The following is an 18,155-nucleotide window of genomic DNA, read 5'->3' as shown; positions in this document are numbered from 1 at the left end:
TGTATTTATCCACAGCTACTTCATTGTATTTCTCTCAACTTTTAAAAGCTGAACAATAGATGAAATAATTATAGTTCACCTAATACTAAAAAAATACGTTTATATTAAAAAAAACTTTTCAGATTATATTCTTGTCTAGTATTGGATATCTATTTATCTTTAAGCAACACTTTTTTCCATCAGTGTAGCTCTGGTTCTTGAACTGTTTTTTTCTAATCTCGGTTCTAACTAATGAACCTCCCCGCACTTCCACCAGTTATGCGTAGAGCCAGTGTAATGAAGGATGTCATCAAAGAAGTGCGTTGCACAATGCACCACAGAAGTAAACAGTATAACTCTGTGACAGTAGTGGCAAAACCACAGATTACATTGATTACCTGCAAACCTTTGTTCTGGTATTGTATGTTATTTATTTTTACCCCCAAATAGACCAATTGTTAATGAGACCACTGCACACTCAGTCTCTCGATTAGTGCCTTCTCATCCTTTCTTTCCAACCTGTAGAATATGACACACCTACTAATGTCGTCCCAGTTCACCCTTTAGGTCAAGGAAAAAAATGCTCTGAACATTTCAAAATTAGGTGTGGGAGCTGCAAAAGAACCATTTCCATGTTGGTGTAAAAGGGGTATGTAGAGTCATGTTTTTGATGGCCTGACCAATGTCCACTCTCCTTTTGCACTTTTTATGACTTATGACAGTTAGGGTGGGATCCAAGGGGAGATACAGGGCATCTCATGATTGGTCCCTTTCAGTGCGATCACACCCACACAGAGCTCCTTGTATCTTGAGTGACAACTGTTGTTACAGGAAAGCTGGAGTTGGCACCACAGACGAAGAAGAAGAAGAAGTGTGTATATGAGAACAGCCACTGTTTATTTGTCTCCATGCAGAGTACATTAGGACACTGACACTGTGTTTTGTATTGTGACATGAAAATCCAAAGAAACAAGTCTTTAGTGTGTGTGATCTTGTGTCCTGTTTCAGCAGTAGTGTTTGTCTCCAGGAGGCAACTCTCCCTCCCTCACTTGACACAGAGACACTGTGGAGTCAAACCTAATCAGATACTCAAACCCAAACGCAGGATAGAGGGGTTCAGTGAATGTGCAGTGGAATGTGTGGAGGTGGATCAATGTGTCAGAGGAGACTCTGTAGAAGGACAGAGTACCAGCAGGCCAGTCCAGATACACTGCTACTCTGTCAGAAACAGAGTTGGTTGTACTTATGGCTGTCATTCTGTTATTGTTGAAGGCAGAGTAACGGTCCCGAGAGCAGCACAAGCTCCAAGACGTGTCATTGAGACCAATGCAGCAGTCGGCACCTTGCCCCCTCCTTCCGATTCCTCTGTAAGTCACTCCCACAGACACCCACCCTTTTCTCTCCACCTCCCAGTAACAGCGGCCAGTCAGACCACTTGTGCACAGCAGCTGCTTCCAGTGGCGGAATCTCTCTGGGTGGTAAGGATACGACTGCATCTTTCTTACCAGTGTCACTGTTCTGTTGTCCTCAGACAACGAGAGGTATTTGTTTGCTGTGTTTGGGTCCAGGGTGACTTCACAGGCATCTGATGGGGAGAAAAGGAAACAATTGCAAAGGTGTTAAACAGCCTGATCTTTATCCATGATTTTTCCATCTTTGGTGTCGAGACTAAACTGTTTTTTTCTGTTAGATAGATAGACAAACAATGGACACATGGATGGATGTACTGTATAGATAGACAGACAGACAGATAGACAGATGAAATGAGATGGTCAGTAGGAGTTAGCAGGATAACAGTGTGGTTTCATCAGAATTTCTAATTTGCAAATAACAAAATATTTTGTTTGAGTCATTAGCTCAGATCTTACAGAACTTGATTACAAAAGGATTTAGTGAAGGAAGAACAGCTATGAAAATGAGTCATGTTGGTGCCGCACTGCTCGCAGTTTGTATAAAAAGAGGTCAAACATAAAAAATACAAACACCTGCACAAAGTAATACAATGTAAGTGAAGCTGAAATAATTACCAGCTACCTTGCTTAGTAATGTTTATGGGGTATGTATGTTGTTTGTGTGTTGATTTATATAGTAGTCTTTAAAAAATGTGGTGGTATTATTACAGTATATGATTAAAAGGTGATATTTTGTCCACCTCACAACAAATTTTAATTATAAAATCACCATAGAATCTGATTTGACATAGTGTAAATACCAATTATAACATTACAACATAATATATTGCTATATTTATAACATTATACATGGGTGTTTATTTCATGTATCATTCTGTTAAATGCCAACTCTCTTCACTGCTAATGTCTGCATTAGGTTTTATTCCCACTGGTACTGATAAAATGTTCCATTTTATTTCCCCACATTCAAACTTTAAATAAAAAACAACAGCCCTAACAGATCCAAGCCCTGCTTCCCAAAGGTATCATAGGATAGCATTCACACAAAACTCCATTATCGAATGCAGAAGACTTATTATGAAAAGATTCTGTCATTTCCTTTTAAGACAAACTGAATACACACTTACATTTCCTCAGACCAGATTTCAACCAGCACGCTCCAATATGATCCACACTGGAGAAATAAACACAACATATTTTCTTTTTACAGGCAATATCAGTCATAAGCTTGCTGAATATGAGACAATACTTATCAGTCTGACTGAGAAAATGTGTTTTTTAAAAGCTGTACCTGAGAGTCTCCAGTCTCCACTGTGGATCATCCAGTCTAGCAGACAACAGCTGCACTCCTGAGTCTCCTGGATGATTGTAGCTCAGGTCCAGCTCTCTCAGATGGGATGGGTTGGAGCTCAGAGCTGAGGCCAAAGAAACACAGCCGTCCTCTGTGACCAGGCAACCTGACAGCCTACACACACAAGAAACGACCACAGTCAACCCAGCTGGTCACCAACATCTTTGAGGTTGATATTTGGCTGAGTTTTGGCTGTGACATAGGGTCGCCCACAATGTCATGGACAACATTTAATGCCAGCATCAGTTGATGGAGAATACTGACGACAGCTGACACTGACATTTTGTTGGTTTTAAATTGTGTTGTTGAGTAAGCAAAATTTAATGTCAAGATGTCTCATGCCAATGTCATCTGGATGTAGAATACCAACAAATGCCATCATATACAGGAGGCCTTTCCCTTTACTTGGGTGCTCCATTGAGTCAGTGAGCTTAAGCGCCACAAACTCCATTAGCACTAAATATGTTAGCACCACTTGCCGCACTGACAATGCTAACGGTACTAACAGAGCTAAAAACAATGCTAAAGAGGGTTTACTCACTGGGGCGACCTGGGGGAGAGTAGAGAGTAGGCACAATGTCACCATAGTAATACTTTTGGGTCCAGACGGCGTAACTAGCTGTAATCATTGAATGAGTGGCACTACTGGCTAATTATCTCCCACCACATCCAGATGGTAGTGCAGTAAACTAAAGAGTGGCAAAATCAACCTATAGAACTACATGAGTAACCAGTCAAAAACATTCTTGGTGGTTAACCAATTAATGGTAAACCACTGACAACCCCAACACTGGAGACAACAAACATAAAAGCTATTTTGATAATATGCGGAATGTCGCTAAGAAAGTAGGTGTATTCCCTGATATATAGCTTCATATAAAGCAAGATTTAAATAATCAAACAGTCAGTGAGGATTCCTGACCTGAGAGTTTCCAGTACACAGTGTGGACTCTCTAGTCCAGTAGAAAGGAGCTTCACTCCTGAATCCTGCAGGTCATTGTTACTGAGGTCCAGTTCTCTCAGACTGGAGGACTGGGACCTGAGATCTGAGGCCAGAGCTGCACAGCTTCTCTCTGACAGCTTACACACATTCAACCTAAAGAAATTTGAACAAAAAAGACAAATTTGAAAAATCTGAAAAACATAACAAAATAGTTCATATACATATAAAAAACTCAGTCATGCTGTAGTGTCCTGATCGCTTAACTCTACCTCTAAATAGCACACCCATTTGATAATTCTCATTTAAATAAGTTGGGATACAAAATTTACCAAGCTTCACTGCTTGTACCTTTAGACAGTGTTGGTTGATATTTTGTTAATGTTTACCTTTGTGTCCTATTGGTCGATGATTGCAAAATAGTGAGCTAAAATGTATCCAGATAGTTCTTGTGGACTGCCACAGAGACGAGCTAACTTATGCTCAGGTGACATACCATGCCACCATGGCAAAAAAACATTTTTAACAAAAGTTTTTTGTCTTTTTTCTCCTGTTTTATAATATGCATATCAATACATAATCCGAGAGAGAATCCCAAAATGTACAGTTAAGTCTTAACACATTTTTCTCTAATTATACTGTGTCAGATAAAAATGAACTGTCAGTAGAAAACATAATTATAAACCCTCCCTAGCCTTTATGTCCTGCTGCTATCACCTCTGGCTGGTATTGCTAGATGCTGATCACCAAATAATTATACAAAGACTATGGGATTATCATATTGATTAGTTCACATTGATGCCCTAATGTGAAACTAGATTTCATCACCTTTAAATCAGCTACCTTACATTCCTCCTTTACCCTCTTGCCTTATAATATATTTTAATATTTCCAAACTCATTCAACTCTCACTGTTAAAATGTGCAGTTTCATGAATGTTAACCTGACTCTTTCCAGTTTACAACATGGACTCATCAATCCGGTTGAGAGCAGCTCCACTCCTGAATCCTGCAGGTCATTGTTACTCAGGTCTAGCTCTCTCAGACTGGAGAACTGGGAGCTGAGAACTGAAGCCAGAGCTTTACAGCTTCTCCAGGACAGCTTACAGCCACTCAGTCTGAATAGGAATCAGAAACAAAATTGGCTTAAAATAAGATTAGCTTCAAACCGCTATACCAATATGGGCAGACACACAATTACATACATATCTCTTACTTTACGTAAAATTATGCTAAGACATCATCACAAAGGAGACGAGTGAATTACAAATTACAAATGGTTATTCATTCATTCAATTATAAAATCGAGGTGATCTGACCTGAGAGTTTCCAGTACACAGTGTGGACTCTCCAGTCCCGAAGAAAGCAGCTCCACTCCTGAATCCTGCAGGTTGTTGTTGCTCAGGTCCAGCTCCCTTAGACTGGAGGACTGGGAGCTGAGAACTGAGACCAGAGCTTCACAGCTTCTCTCTGAGAGGTTGCAGCCACTTACTCTAAAGAAGAATCAGTGAGAAACATAACGTTAGCCACAAACAATGATAGACCTTTTTCACTGCAGACATCTTGTCATGTCACAGCAGGAAGAGCACAGGTGTAAATGAAAGCTGGGACTGTGCATGCTTGTTCACTGTCATACGCTCCTGAGACATGAGCCGTTGTTTGGTATGCTCCTCAATGGTGCCTCCTGTTAGATGTGTTCAACTCATTGGTAGGAGGCCCAGGGGTAGACCCAGAACCGCTTCTCAGCCTTTTGGCTAAGATCAAGTGTAGTATCTGTTCTTATAAGTTCAATATCTGATACGTTCCCTACCCGGGGACCATATATTAAATTGATTTTTGGAACAGGGAGATGGACAAGGGGCTTGCTCCGCCCACTCCAGGAGAGGTGTCAGTTCACCTCCTGGGCACTGCCGAGGTGCCCTTGAGCAAGGGGCGCCCGACCAAGGTCCTGTTTGTGCATGTGTGTGTCTTTCGAACTTGTGTGTTAATGACAAAAAGAGTGAAAAAAATTTTAAAAATTGAAATTAATAAAGTATATATATATATATATATATATATATATATATATACATATATATATTAGGCAGTTACTGTTCAAGTCTAAAACTGCTCAAAACTGTTTATTTCAATGCCTGAACAAGGCTGCGCAAAAGCCAAATTATAAAGCCAAATAATGCAACACATCTAAAAGCCTTGTAATCTCTTTATTTTGTAACTCTAATTTCCTTGCTCCATACTCAAAGCTAGGAATGCACTTTTTATCTGAGGAACAGTCTGTCACACCTAATTGCCCTGTGTAAAATGCTGAGATAATATAATAATTAACATGATAACATGATAAATGATAATAAAGTCCCCATGTCCTTAAACGAGTACTTCCTAGTTAACAGCATCTTAGCTTGTTACTGTTGCTAAAAATTGGTCAAATTTGTATGCCATATCAGACTACAAATGTTAATAAGGAAGCATTTCACAGCTGGAAAGATGGTCTTTTCATAATAAGCTGTCAATGCAGTTGCAAGACACAGTACTTTTGAAATTCAAGTTGTGTGACCAGAGAAAACAGAGGAAACAGGGCTGTGGCAATCGCTTTTGCTCAAGAGGTAGAAAACCTACAACTACCAAAATGCACTGTGCTGCACCAGACCAATAAATGCTCCTCGATATGTTGCTTTACATGTGAAGTACAGCCTGTTTTTCAAGCGACAGCCCAGGAGAGCCCGCAAAACTCTGCCAGATGATGAGTTTTGCATCATTTTTGCTGGGGGGAGCAGGGAGGGTCTAGGTCACCGGTCAGATGGAGGGAAGTTTACCACAGTTCATTTGCACATACTACCCACATTGTTTTTATACAAAGCTGGTAGCTTATTGAGACACCTGATGGAACTGAGCCATTGTTAATGAAATGTTTTTCACCTGTACTTTTCCTGCTACGTCAAGTCAAAATGTCTGATGTGAAAAGGTCTATTACCTGACAAGATGAACTGTGACTCAGTCAGTACTGTAATGGCATATTATTATTGCATTTAGACTTTACAGGCTTAAAAAGAGATCAAATGAATTAGGAAAATCACTCATTTCATAAAGTTAGATATAATGTCTATGCACCTACAAGAATACATTCGATTTCTTGACGACGGGGAGCAGCCGCAGGAGACCTTCCTCTGAAGCAGAGTACTTCCTGAGGTCAAACACATCCAGGTCTTTTCCTGATGACAGCAAAATGAAGACTAGAGCTGACCACTGAGCAGGAGAAACTTTGGCTGTGGAGAGACTTCCTGAACTCAAGTACTGCTGGATCTCCTCCACTAGGGAATGATCATTGAGCTCATTCAGACAGTGGAAAAGGTTAATGCATCTCTCTGGAGACGGATTCTCACGGATCTTTTCCTTGATGTACTGCACTGTTTTCTGATTGTCCTTTGACGTGCTTATTGTCTGTTTCAGGAGGCCCTGTAAGCTAATCTGGCTGGTTTCTAGGGAGAGACCCAGGAGGAAGCGGAGGAACAAGTCCAGATGTCCATCTGGACTCTTTAAGGCCTTGTTAATAGCCATTCTTTGGACCTCTGCCATAGAGGGTTTCTTAAAAAGCATCTGGACACTTTTTAACTTGAGCTGTTGTTGCACCATTACATTTTTGTTTTTGTTAATGAGTGACTGTACCACATAAACAGCAGCCAAGAACTCTTGAATACTAAGATGGACAAAGCTGAACATCTTATCCTCCTCTTTGTCCTTCTTCCAGCGGTGCTCCTTTTTAAAGATCTGCGTGAACACTCCTGAGTACACAGAGGCTTTGTTGAAGTCAATGCCACTCTCTTTGAGATCTTTTTCGTAGAAGATCAGGTTCCCCTTTTCCAGTTGGAGAAAAGCAAGTTTTGCTAGCAACTGAATATACTCAATGCTCTTCTCTGTGCCATACTTCTCTTTTGTCTGTCTGATCTGAAACAACAAGAATTCTATGTACAACTCAGTCAGGGTTTTGGGCAGCTCTTCTTTGTCACTCATTTTCAAGATGTCCTCCAGAACTGTAGCAGTAATCCAGCAGAAGACCGGGATGTGGCACATGATGTGGAGGCTTCGTGATGTCTTGATGTGGGAGAGGATTCTGCCACAAAGCTCCTCATCTCTGAATCTCCTCCTGAAGTACTCTTCCTTCTGTGCATCAGTGAACCCTCTCACCTCTGTCATTATGTCAATGAAGTCAAGAGGGATTTGGCTAGCTGCTGCTGGTCGTGTGGTTATCCAGAGGCGAGCAGAAGGTAGCAGGTCCCCCTTGATGAGGCTAGTCAACAGGGCATCTACTCTAACTGCCTGTGTCACATCAATAGTGGCATTTATGTCAGCAGTGAAGTCGAACTGAAATCGGCTTTCATCCAGTCCATCAAGCACAAAAAGAAGTTTGAATTTACTCTTGTCATAGTTGGTGTTTCCTGAAGCCTGGAGTTTAGCGAAAATGTCATTAAGATCCTCCTCACTGATGTCTTTGGTTTCCCTGATACATTTGTGAATGAGCTCAGCAAAACGAAACCTTCTGCCCTTGAGTAAATTCAGCTGGCGGAAAGTGAAGGGGAATGTGAGATGCACATCTTGATTGGCTCTTCCTTCAGCCCAGTCCAGGATGAATTTGTGTACAAGGAACGTTTTGCCAATTCCTGCAATCCCACTGGTCAGCACTGTTCTTACAGGTGTGTTTTTCCCAGAGGGGTGTGTAAAGATATCACTGGGTTGGATTGGTTGCTCTGTTGCCCCTGGTTCTCTTGATGCCATCTCAATATGCCTGACCTCATGCTGCCTGTTGATGTTTACACCACTCCCATTTGTGATGTAGAGCTCTATGTAGACGTCAGCTAGGTGTTTTTTATCCATCCTTTCAGTCCACCCTTCTTGTGCACACATAAACCTGTTCTGGAGGTGTGATTGGAGTGTGCATCTGTTTAATGCAATGAGCTCTGAAGGGTCAGGGTCTGGTTCCAGCAGATCTGTGCAGATCAAATTAACATGGGTTAAAAACAAAGTTATCAGTCTGTGAACAGATTCTGTCACATGAGTTAGGGAGAGTGGCAACAAGGGAAGGACCCAAATGCAGACAGTTGAGGCAGCAGTGTGAATTCAGTGGTTTATCATAGCAAGAGTATCAATAGACATACAGGCAGGCAAACAAAGGAAGGCAGACTTGATCAGGCTGGAAGCAGGCAAAAGGCAAGAGTCTAAATTAGGCAGTAGGCCAGGTAGGTGGGTAACAGGCAACAAAGGATCAAAAAGGACTGCTAATGTAACTTTGATTTAGTAGCATCTTGGCTCCCACAAGATGAATGTTCCAGTCCTGGACAGGTATTTTTCTAACATGTAACCCCACAAAATAATGGAGTTAGCTTTGCCCTTTGCCTTTGGAAATAATGCAAGGTTACTACTTTAGATAAGATATAATTAGTGCCAGACAAGCTAATGTTTGCAGCTCACACTAGAACAACACACAGTTTAATCCATTCCTTTAACTTGGTTTTGTAAAGGCTAAAAAAAACCCCCTCCAAACTCCAGTAAATAGTCTGCGCCAGGATGTTTTGCTACCCAGCAAAAACACACTCACTGGAGCAGTGTCAGCCATTGGTGCAAGTTGTGAGCAATTAGTCAGCAGTACATTACCAGCTAATGCACACAGCCGCTAATTTACTGCTGAATTAAGCCTAGCTTAGCATAAAGACTACAAGCAGGGGGTAGCAGCTTACTTGGTTTTGGCCCAAGTTCAAAAATACACCTACCATTTTCACTGTACCAATCTAATCACTTCTCTCTCTAGCTCCCTATTTAACACAAAGACATGAAAGTGGCCTTGACCTTCTCATCCAACTCTTGGAAAGATAAAGAGTATATTTCCAGAATCGTTAATGTCTTTAACTTAAACATGTGTAGATCCAGAGTCAGATGCAAGTTAAAAAATTCTAAACATTGTCTTGCATTAAAATGACAAATTGAAAATTGTGCAGCCGATGTGAGGATACACTCAGTGAGTGCTGTGTAGTTAACGATAGGTTGTTTTCATTTGTTAACTTTAACTTTTTCATGGAAATATTTTTATAATGTCCACTCAAGTTATTCAGTGCATCCCAACTCAACAATCATACACTTACGACCCTTAACTTGTGGCATGCAAACACTACAATTACTGTGGTAAAATGTTGCCACAGAGCCGCAACAACGCCAGGGTGGATAATATAAAGTAAAACAAAGGGTTTAATTAAACTTATATGGCTTTGAGATCAACAAAACAAGCAGGTTGATGAAAAGGACAGCCAGAGAGGGAAACTGAGAGAAACTTTACCTTCAGTCTGACTGCTGTTGGTATGAGGGGAAGGAAGAGAGGCAGAAGGTGCACCGCTGCTCTCCAAAATTCCTCCAACATCATGCACAATTTCTGAGAGACATAAGAGATTCAGTTCATACAAACCAGGACTTCATTTTTGTCACATTACAGATATGATGAGTCATCATATCATTGATGACTTACGTTTGGGTCTCAAGCTGACATTGGACAAATTTTGCACCAGGTCATTCCTGTTGATCTTTGTCAACACTTTCTTGGTCACCTCCACAGACTGTTCATTGTAGGTCTGCACTATCAGGTCCAGTGTGTCCAGCTTGTCAGCCTTTTCCAGACGGCTCCTTGGGATGGCAGGGAAATCTTCCAGGATTTCAGCCTGCTGCAGGAACCACTTAAAGATCTTTAGCTCATCCTCTCCCAGATCATCCAGTGTTTCCAACAGCAGCTCTGTAACTGTCGTCATCATTGGTTCCTGGGAAATCAAAGGATGTTTTTACCTCCAACAACAAGATGTTCAAAAGAGAATTGCTGGCATTGGACTGCAATGTTTTAAATGTGTGGGTCATGACTGTCATTTAGTCAAAGGTGAAAGGTCGGCTGCCAGGGACTTCCAGGGATTTTATTTTGCTCAAGAACTTGCTGACTTTTCTTTGGTTGTAGCATTGTCAAGTGGAAATATTATTCTTCTCTTTATTTTAAGCAACGAAACACTGGAATGTTTTGTCCCATCTATTATAAAAATCACAGAAACATGGGAAAACCTGCTAAAAATAGGCGATAGACTTCTTTCCCCTTGCCAGTAGACCGTATGCCTTTCTGTGTGTGTGTGTGCGTGTGTGCACGTGCACGTGCACGTGTGTGTGTGTGTGTTTTTTTACTAGTGTGTCAAGTTTAATGTCACCGACAGGCTGGAAAAGAGGTTAGTAAACAGTAGAAAGCAGCATGGAGGCAAGTGGAAATGTCACAGTGGTAACTTCTTATATATCTCTTACTTATTCTGTGTCTCTTTCAAAGTCAGTGCAGACTAATTTGGAACAGTGTTAGAGCACTGCCTGGACAGAAAGTGACTGTATTTTCTGGTGGCCGAGTGCTGTAGCTTGCTATAAACAGAAGTTGGGGCTTTGTGGACTGAAGAATTGTCAGTACAGATTGCCTGGTGATGTTGGGTTGAATCATGAAAAAATTAATTAAGGCCACCAGTTGAATTCATAAACATTTATGTTTACCATATAGACACTCCTGATGCCTGCTCTACAGTGAAAGTTATTCAGTTAAGGAACTACTATGTCACATAAAAACACATAGAGTAATGCAAGACTGTTTCTGCTGACTTTATCTGACTGAAACGCTGCATTTATAATCACAGGAGCCAAGTGTTATTTTTTCTTTCATTTTTATTTACAGTTATCATCATACAGATTCCTCATGTTATTCTAAGCTGCAGTGATGGAATCAGCCACACTGTCAGCTATCACTGCGTAGATAAAATAAACTTTGCACATTGCAGCTAAAAATCATCATTGTGTTAAGTGCCATAAGTGATCTCTCTGTTTGTTAGAAGCTTTGTTTTAAAACCAAAGAAATAGAAAGCATGGAGCAATAAAATGATTCAACTGACCTATAAATGTAGATTGTGCAAAACATTAAGACTATGTTATAGTTAGGCCTGTTTTACACAAGTTAAGTGAATTTCAATGTATTGTAAACTGTGCCAAACCATAACATGCTCCTATTTTTCCTCACTTATGATTGTTTGCCCTAAAAGGGGCTCATTTAGCAGATAATTTTTAGCACAACTGTCTCAAAAAAAATGAAAAATGAAAATTTGGAGCCCCCATCTTGATTTTTCATGAAACAAGGGTTCAGCAGCTCCTGCACTACACCATTTCATAGTTATGCACTGTCACCAAAGAAAACAGCAATATTCCACAGTGATTAGCAATCGATCTTGGCGATCTTAACACCAATAGCCACCAATTGTTTGCACCACCAACACAATGGTAGATAATGCACAAGTAGAACGTAACATCAGTGTACGCGAAAGAATGGAAAAGGAGGTTACTGGCAATTTTGAACAAGAATTCCCATGCTTGAAAAGCCCGCCTACATGCTATAGTTTTTGTGGAACTTGCAGGTGAGGCCAGCGGGAGAAACACTGCTGCATATATTCAGTGTGCCGAATTCCACAGAGGTAAACCTGGAAGCTAGAAACTTTTTATATGCACCAGATGAAACTGCATTGGAATGAACAGACACCATCTCTGCATCTGGTATCTAGACAATATCATAAATTTATAAAAATATGGCAAAATGCAGTGCGCTGTAAAGTACCTGGATGGTTTACTCATAACAGTCAAAAAGTTGAGTTTGCAATGTTGGACACTACATAGCAGAAAGCGGACCACAAACACATTTCAAATATATGAAATGTCAGCCAACTACCACAGTGAACACAGAGACATTGAACAAATATACATGTGTATTTTTCACTACCACTAAATGATATTTGGGCCTTTGCCTTTAATCAATAGGACAGTATTAAGTGTGAAGGGGGATGACATTCAGCAAAGGGCTAAAATCAAACCCATGGCTGCTGCGGCAAGGACATTGCCTCTGTACTCCCGCTCTACCCACTGAGCTACTGGGAACCCCAACCATCAGGTTTGTTGGGTTGGTTCTGTAATACTTTGGTACAGCAAACAATAATGCAAACAACTAGTACAACTAGTTCATTTACACATAATACTCAGATTGTTATGATACAAAGCTGGTTACCCTTTTAAGACTATGGTCTCAACTGTCGTGTCTTGCTTCAGGAAAAGAAAAAGAAAGAAAAGAACATGATTTGGAGGGCTTTGTTCCAATGTTGCAAAATCATAAAGGCGCTTACAAATGATTGCTGATTTGCTGACGCTGCAGTGCTCGCTGTTGGCTTGACCCAACGCTGAGCCCTCCTCCATCTTGCAGTCGGGTCTTTAAATTTTTCCGTGCCCCATCTTTGCTCCACCCCCCGTCTGGGTTCTACTGTAAAATCATTGGCTCTACACGGAAAGGTCAGCGTCAAAAGGGGTCTAAGTTCAACAAAATTGAACTTTTGGCCCACAGCGCAATGCCGAAGACGACCCCGACATCAGCTTCCATAGGAAAACAATGGCACAGTGGGCATCAAAAGATTTTTAATCCTCTGAAATGTACACATTGATATTGATGTAGATTTTTTCCCTGTTTTTAAAAACTGTTGTAACATGCTTCTAATCAAGAAAATAATATGTTTTAGAAGATTTTGTGACAATGTTGCAAAATTTACAAATGTCACTACTAATGTGAGCAAAGTCCATAAATTATTAGGCATTCACGAGTCAATATTAAAATATGTGCCTTAAAAATGTATTGACATGAAGCCGTTTGATACAGCATAATAAAAAGCAAATTAATTTCACCAATTAACATTGTAAATGTAATGCATGCTATAATGCATTAAAGCATAGTTAAAAAACTTACACTAACTGACTGAAAACAACTTGTTATTGGAACATTTTTTGATACTGCAAAATTGGAATAAATACATAAGTTTATGTCAGTCCTCTACAATTTCTTCATATTTACATGAAGAAATTGAGTATGAGTCATATCATAACTCAGTGATGAGATTTGTTGTATGAAGAAGTGACGTCAATTGGAACCCAGTGGCACTTGCACATGACCGGCGTTAAAAAGTATAAGGTTTGGGAGTATTCAGTCTTTTACTCTGGTGAATATAGAGGTGATTTGAAAAGGGGTCTCTGTCATTACTGTAGCTGCCATTGGTTCCATTCCAGCCTCAAGCCCTTTGTGCCCTCACACTAAGTACTGTCCTATCAATTAGAAGCAAAAAGCCCCAAAAATACTCTTAAGACAAGAAAAAGAAAACAGGTCTCTGAGTTAAAACCTTCTTTGTGCTCCCTTGACCCCATACTTTAAACCTGTTTTTAACTGTCAGAGGATTTATTAAGCATTGTTAAAGCAGCTGTGTGGAACTTTTTACTATTTATAAAACTCTCCCTAGTTCGTATCACCCCCCCCCGAAGATCTGCATATTTATTTGAACCCAACAGCGACAAAAAAGCCTTTCTCTATATGGCTATTTAGCATAGCCTCGGTCGGGTTGGACACAGCGGAAGTCAGCAAACCAGAATACAGCACCCAGAGGCGGAAGTTATTCTGCACGCCCGCAGCGGCCCGCAGCCATTAAACCACAGAAGAAGAAGGAGCCGTGTTTACGAGTAGGATTTAAGAAACAGGCTAAATGACATGTAGCAGGGAGTAGGGAATGATTTCGGACACATTGCACACTCTTGTACAGTAGGTGGTGGTATGCACCTAGAAATTGTTTGTGATCCGCCAATAAATTGAGAGAAGAAGAAGAGCTGTGTTTACAGAGAGTGTTCTTCGAGTAAGCGGTACGCAACGGGCATTGCTGAACACATAACAGTTTTACCAGATGTATCTATAAGGACTTGGTTGTACTTTCGATGTCAAAACAAATGCATGCAGTAATTGCTGGTTGCAGTCGAGATTTTACAAATGAAGCCGAATGCCGGCTACAGTCGGAATTTTATGGTACCAGGCTGTGGGTCTCATACCGCTTCGACCAAAGGGGGCACTATAATCAACAAAAATGTAAAGATCCGCACAGCTGCTTTAACCACTCTTTGTCCAAAGGCCCCTTCTTTCGAGTGCTTTAAAGACTTGCATGGTTAGACCAATTCTCAAAAACATTACAGTTTTAGCAACTACTGACCCATTTCAAATCTCCCATTCTTAGGGAAGATTTTAGAAAAAGTTGTTTCAGAACAGGTAAATAGGTACCTGGCTGGCTGGGAGTTCTTTGTCTCTCTTGGCGACTTCTCCTCAGAGGAATCAGACACAACCTGTAGGGTCCATCAAGGTTGTTTTTAGGTGCCCTCCTTTTTAGCTTCATAGCTATGCTGATGACACCCAACTATACATCTGAGTATCCCTAGATGATTTCAGCCCCATTGATAGATTAATGGATTGTTTATATGACATTTTGTACGGATGTCTCACAACTTCCTTCAGGTTGATGACAACGAGACTGACATCATAATATTTGGGACAAAAGCCCAGAGAGAGCCACTGTCCCTACACCTGTGGTCATTAGTTCTTCATACCAAGTATCAGGTCAAAAACCTTGAGGTAATCCTGGATTCTGACATAAGACTGAAGATTGAGTTTGAACCCCGGATTGGGGTAGCCCTTTTGTTGGGTTTGCATGAAATAAGGAACACAGTCTCTGGTATGTTCCTTAGAGGTGTTAGTTCCTGCTTAGTTTTATGACAGAATTTACATTTAGGGAAGTAAATTGAAGGGAACTACACCCACTTTTTTCACAGAGTTTGAACTAAAAAATCTACATAAATAGATTTCACATTGTCTCATACAGCCTTAAACATGTTTTTACTCTCAAGATGTATTTCTACTGTTAACTATCGACATTTGTGTTTGCTTATGTATTACCTTAAGTCTACACTCACATCTGACTTTGCACTGAGGTTCTGAAATTAAATAAAGCCTGAATGTTTAATAGGAGGATTTTCCCACATCCTAGCAATACTGTGACATGTGGCAACTTGTCTGTCTCATTCTTGTAACACTGAGAGTAACATGCAAAAGGGATTCAAAGAAGGTTCTAGACCCCAAAACCACTACTTAAAAAATGAATATTCAGATATACACCTGCCCTTGAAGTCATTCTTATGTATAACTGTAGAATAAATAGCAATATTTAGCTCATTAAACATGAACAACTCACATCAATTTGAAGAGATTTTCATTCTTCATCTGGAGATGAAATGCTCAAGAAACATTGCTGATTGTGCCTCAGTCCTCTGTGTCTGTATTCATGTAATCTGATTCTGCTGTCACATCCTCAAATCTTCACTCCAGAAGTTCAGAGTTGACAGTGTGAGAAAGACCAAGCACAAGTTTGAGGTGAACTGATTGAGGGTATTGGTGCCCTGAGTGAAGCCTCCCAGGCAACATTTCCTTGCATGCTCCCTATAAGTTCTGCCCTGTAAACCAGCCTTTTAGTCTGATTTTCAGGCAGCACTGTAATGATCTAAACCCTAAACTTAACCATCTGCTATCTTAAGTATTTATTTAGTATTTATCATTATTTATTATGTTCTCGCTGGCAGCAGTAGACAGCAGGAAGTTTTGCCTGAGAGGCTGAGCTCAGAGAACAACACAGATGACAAAGTTTAGTTTTACTCTTTGTCCACTAGATGGAGAGCTGTGTCTAGAGTGTAGTTTCCCCTTCAGTCCTGATGGTGGGATCTAGAGAAAACAAACCATCCTGTGATCATTGTCCACAAAGAGATGTATTGTCACTGACGTGCACTTTCCTCTGTTGGAAAAGTATAGTATAAAATTTAAGATGTGGTGCACTTGTACTCGATTCAAAGACCTGACACAATATTTTTAAACAAAGCACTGTCACAAGGTCACCGGTCATCTCGGATTGCTCTTGATACTTTCTTAAAAAAAAAAAAAAAAGGCCTACATTAGTGGGAAATGCTCACAGCTGTTAAGACAGGAGAAACACATGCACTCCCACAGGCTTGTGCATATGCAGTAAAAGTGTGTCAAAGTCAGGGAATATTATCAGATATTTGGCCAATCTGTGAATAAATTCCTTACCAGAAAAATCTTCACCAATGTGTTTGTAAAGGTATCTAATAACACATATAAAAAGATTTAAATTCAACTCCCATAGGAAAATCTGTGACAGCTGCTGAAATTTGGGGTACCTAGAACCTTATCTGTGAAAATTACCTCTGCCTTAAGTAGCTTGAGAGGGGTCTAACTACGGGTTTTTCAGGATACTTAATTGATTGCAAGCATTTGTTTTACACTAAATCCACTCCTTGGTGGAAAAAGGGCCACGGCCACTTTTCCCCACTCATCGCAACTGCCTTTTTTTGGTGAAATAAATATGACTGGGTGCATGTAAATTAAAAAGTAGCTTCATGGGTTTATCTATTTATTTATTTGTCACGGCAAGTACTTGTTTGTTTGTTTACTGGTAACTGTTGTAGTTGGTTGGCATTCGCAATGAGTGAGTGAATTTGGAGTAGCAGGTGCCAGATATGCTCAAACCATTGTGTGGATTATAGACTGAAACAATACACTCCACACATATCAAATAACAATAGTCACCACTCTATTATCTACATTTCTTTTACAACTGGAAACATTTCATGTTACAACACTGATAATATGCACAGATGAATAATATAATATACGTATGTCAAGCAAACATTGATAAAGTTGGCCAAGTCAGAGGGTGAGTTGAGCAGAGGGAGGATGAGAAATAGTGATTTGGGCCACAAGTGCTGGGTGCAGAATCTCAACCACTGCACCATTGTCAACTAGCACATGAAAGAAGGTCTCAGGAAACATGGACCACTCCACAAAGACCTTGTTAAACTTGCACACAAATGGTTTGAGGAGAACAACCTCTTCAACCACAATGGAGACAAGCAGTTGCTTGTGTCCTCAGCAGGATTCAAGAGCACCGCAGATGATGCAGTCAACTTTACGAGAGCAGCTGGGAGGGAGGGAGATGCAGATAAAGCTGGGTGGATGGTCAGTGACATAGACCATGGAGGTGAAGTTCAAAGTACAGGCCCTGTCATTGCTCAGAAAAAATTTGTGACAGGTCAATGACAGAAATAATCACTTAAACTCACTCAAGTTGTTCAAGTGACTGACAGTCTTTGCCCAACAGGATATGACAGTCGAGACAAGCAGAGTATGAACTTACTCCCTTCCCCTTGGCCTTGTTCATCAACGAACCAGGCCAGCTAGGCAGGCTTTTCCAAGACCAGTCTGAAAGACTTCACCAATCTGCTTGACATTACTGACCAACCTTGCTCCAATCTGGTGCCTGATGGCAGATGGCTTCTTTACATGGTCAAGTAGCCATGGCTGACAAGGTCAGCCTTAGCAGAAGATTGCCAACAGTTACCTGAGCTATGTGTAGTGTCTTGGCAGTCACTCTCAGAAGATCTCTCTTGTCTTTGACAGCTAAAGCAGCTCACCAAAAGATTACATCCACATCCAGTGTCCAAGAACTCTTGCTGTGATCGAC

General features: G+C 40.6%; 1 protein-coding gene and 1 pseudogene across 2 annotated transcripts; one reads left to right on the top strand and one right to left on the bottom strand.

Annotated features, from left to right (window-relative positions):
- Positions 1 to 857: 857 nt before the first annotated feature.
- LOC125879023 (NACHT, LRR and PYD domains-containing protein 12-like) lies at positions 858 to 16,046 on the bottom strand. 2 transcript variants are annotated; one of them, XM_049560602.1, is made up of 10 exons: positions 15,816 to 16,046; positions 10,190 to 10,475; positions 10,004 to 10,096; positions 6,794 to 8,663; positions 5,001 to 5,174; positions 4,626 to 4,799; positions 3,665 to 3,838; positions 2,683 to 2,856; positions 2,519 to 2,565; positions 858 to 1,564 (listed from the first exon to the last, which is right to left on the bottom strand). In XM_049560602.1, the coding sequence occupies exons 2-10, from the start codon at positions 10,467 to 10,469 to the stop codon at positions 984 to 986; spliced, it is 3,567 nt and encodes a 1,188-aa protein (XP_049416559.1). In that variant the 5' UTR covers positions 10,470 to 10,475; positions 15,816 to 16,046; the 3' UTR covers positions 858 to 983. The 2 variants fall into 2 exon arrangements, with proteins under 2 accessions (XP_049416559.1, XP_049416560.1); XM_049560603.1 differs by lacking the exon at positions 15,816 to 16,046 and having other exon boundaries at positions 10,190 to 12,520.
- LOC125880208 (U2 spliceosomal RNA) lies at positions 5,416 to 5,583 on the top strand (annotated as a pseudogene).
- Positions 16,047 to 18,155: the final 2,109 nt, after the last annotated feature.

The sequence above is a fragment of the Epinephelus fuscoguttatus genome, linkage group LG19, assembly GCF_011397635.1.
Source record: "Epinephelus fuscoguttatus linkage group LG19, E.fuscoguttatus.final_Chr_v1".
In the NCBI taxonomy this organism is placed as follows: Eukaryota; Metazoa; Chordata; class Actinopteri; order Perciformes; family Serranidae; genus Epinephelus; species Epinephelus fuscoguttatus.
This window is presented reverse-complemented; position numbering and strand designations above follow the sequence as displayed.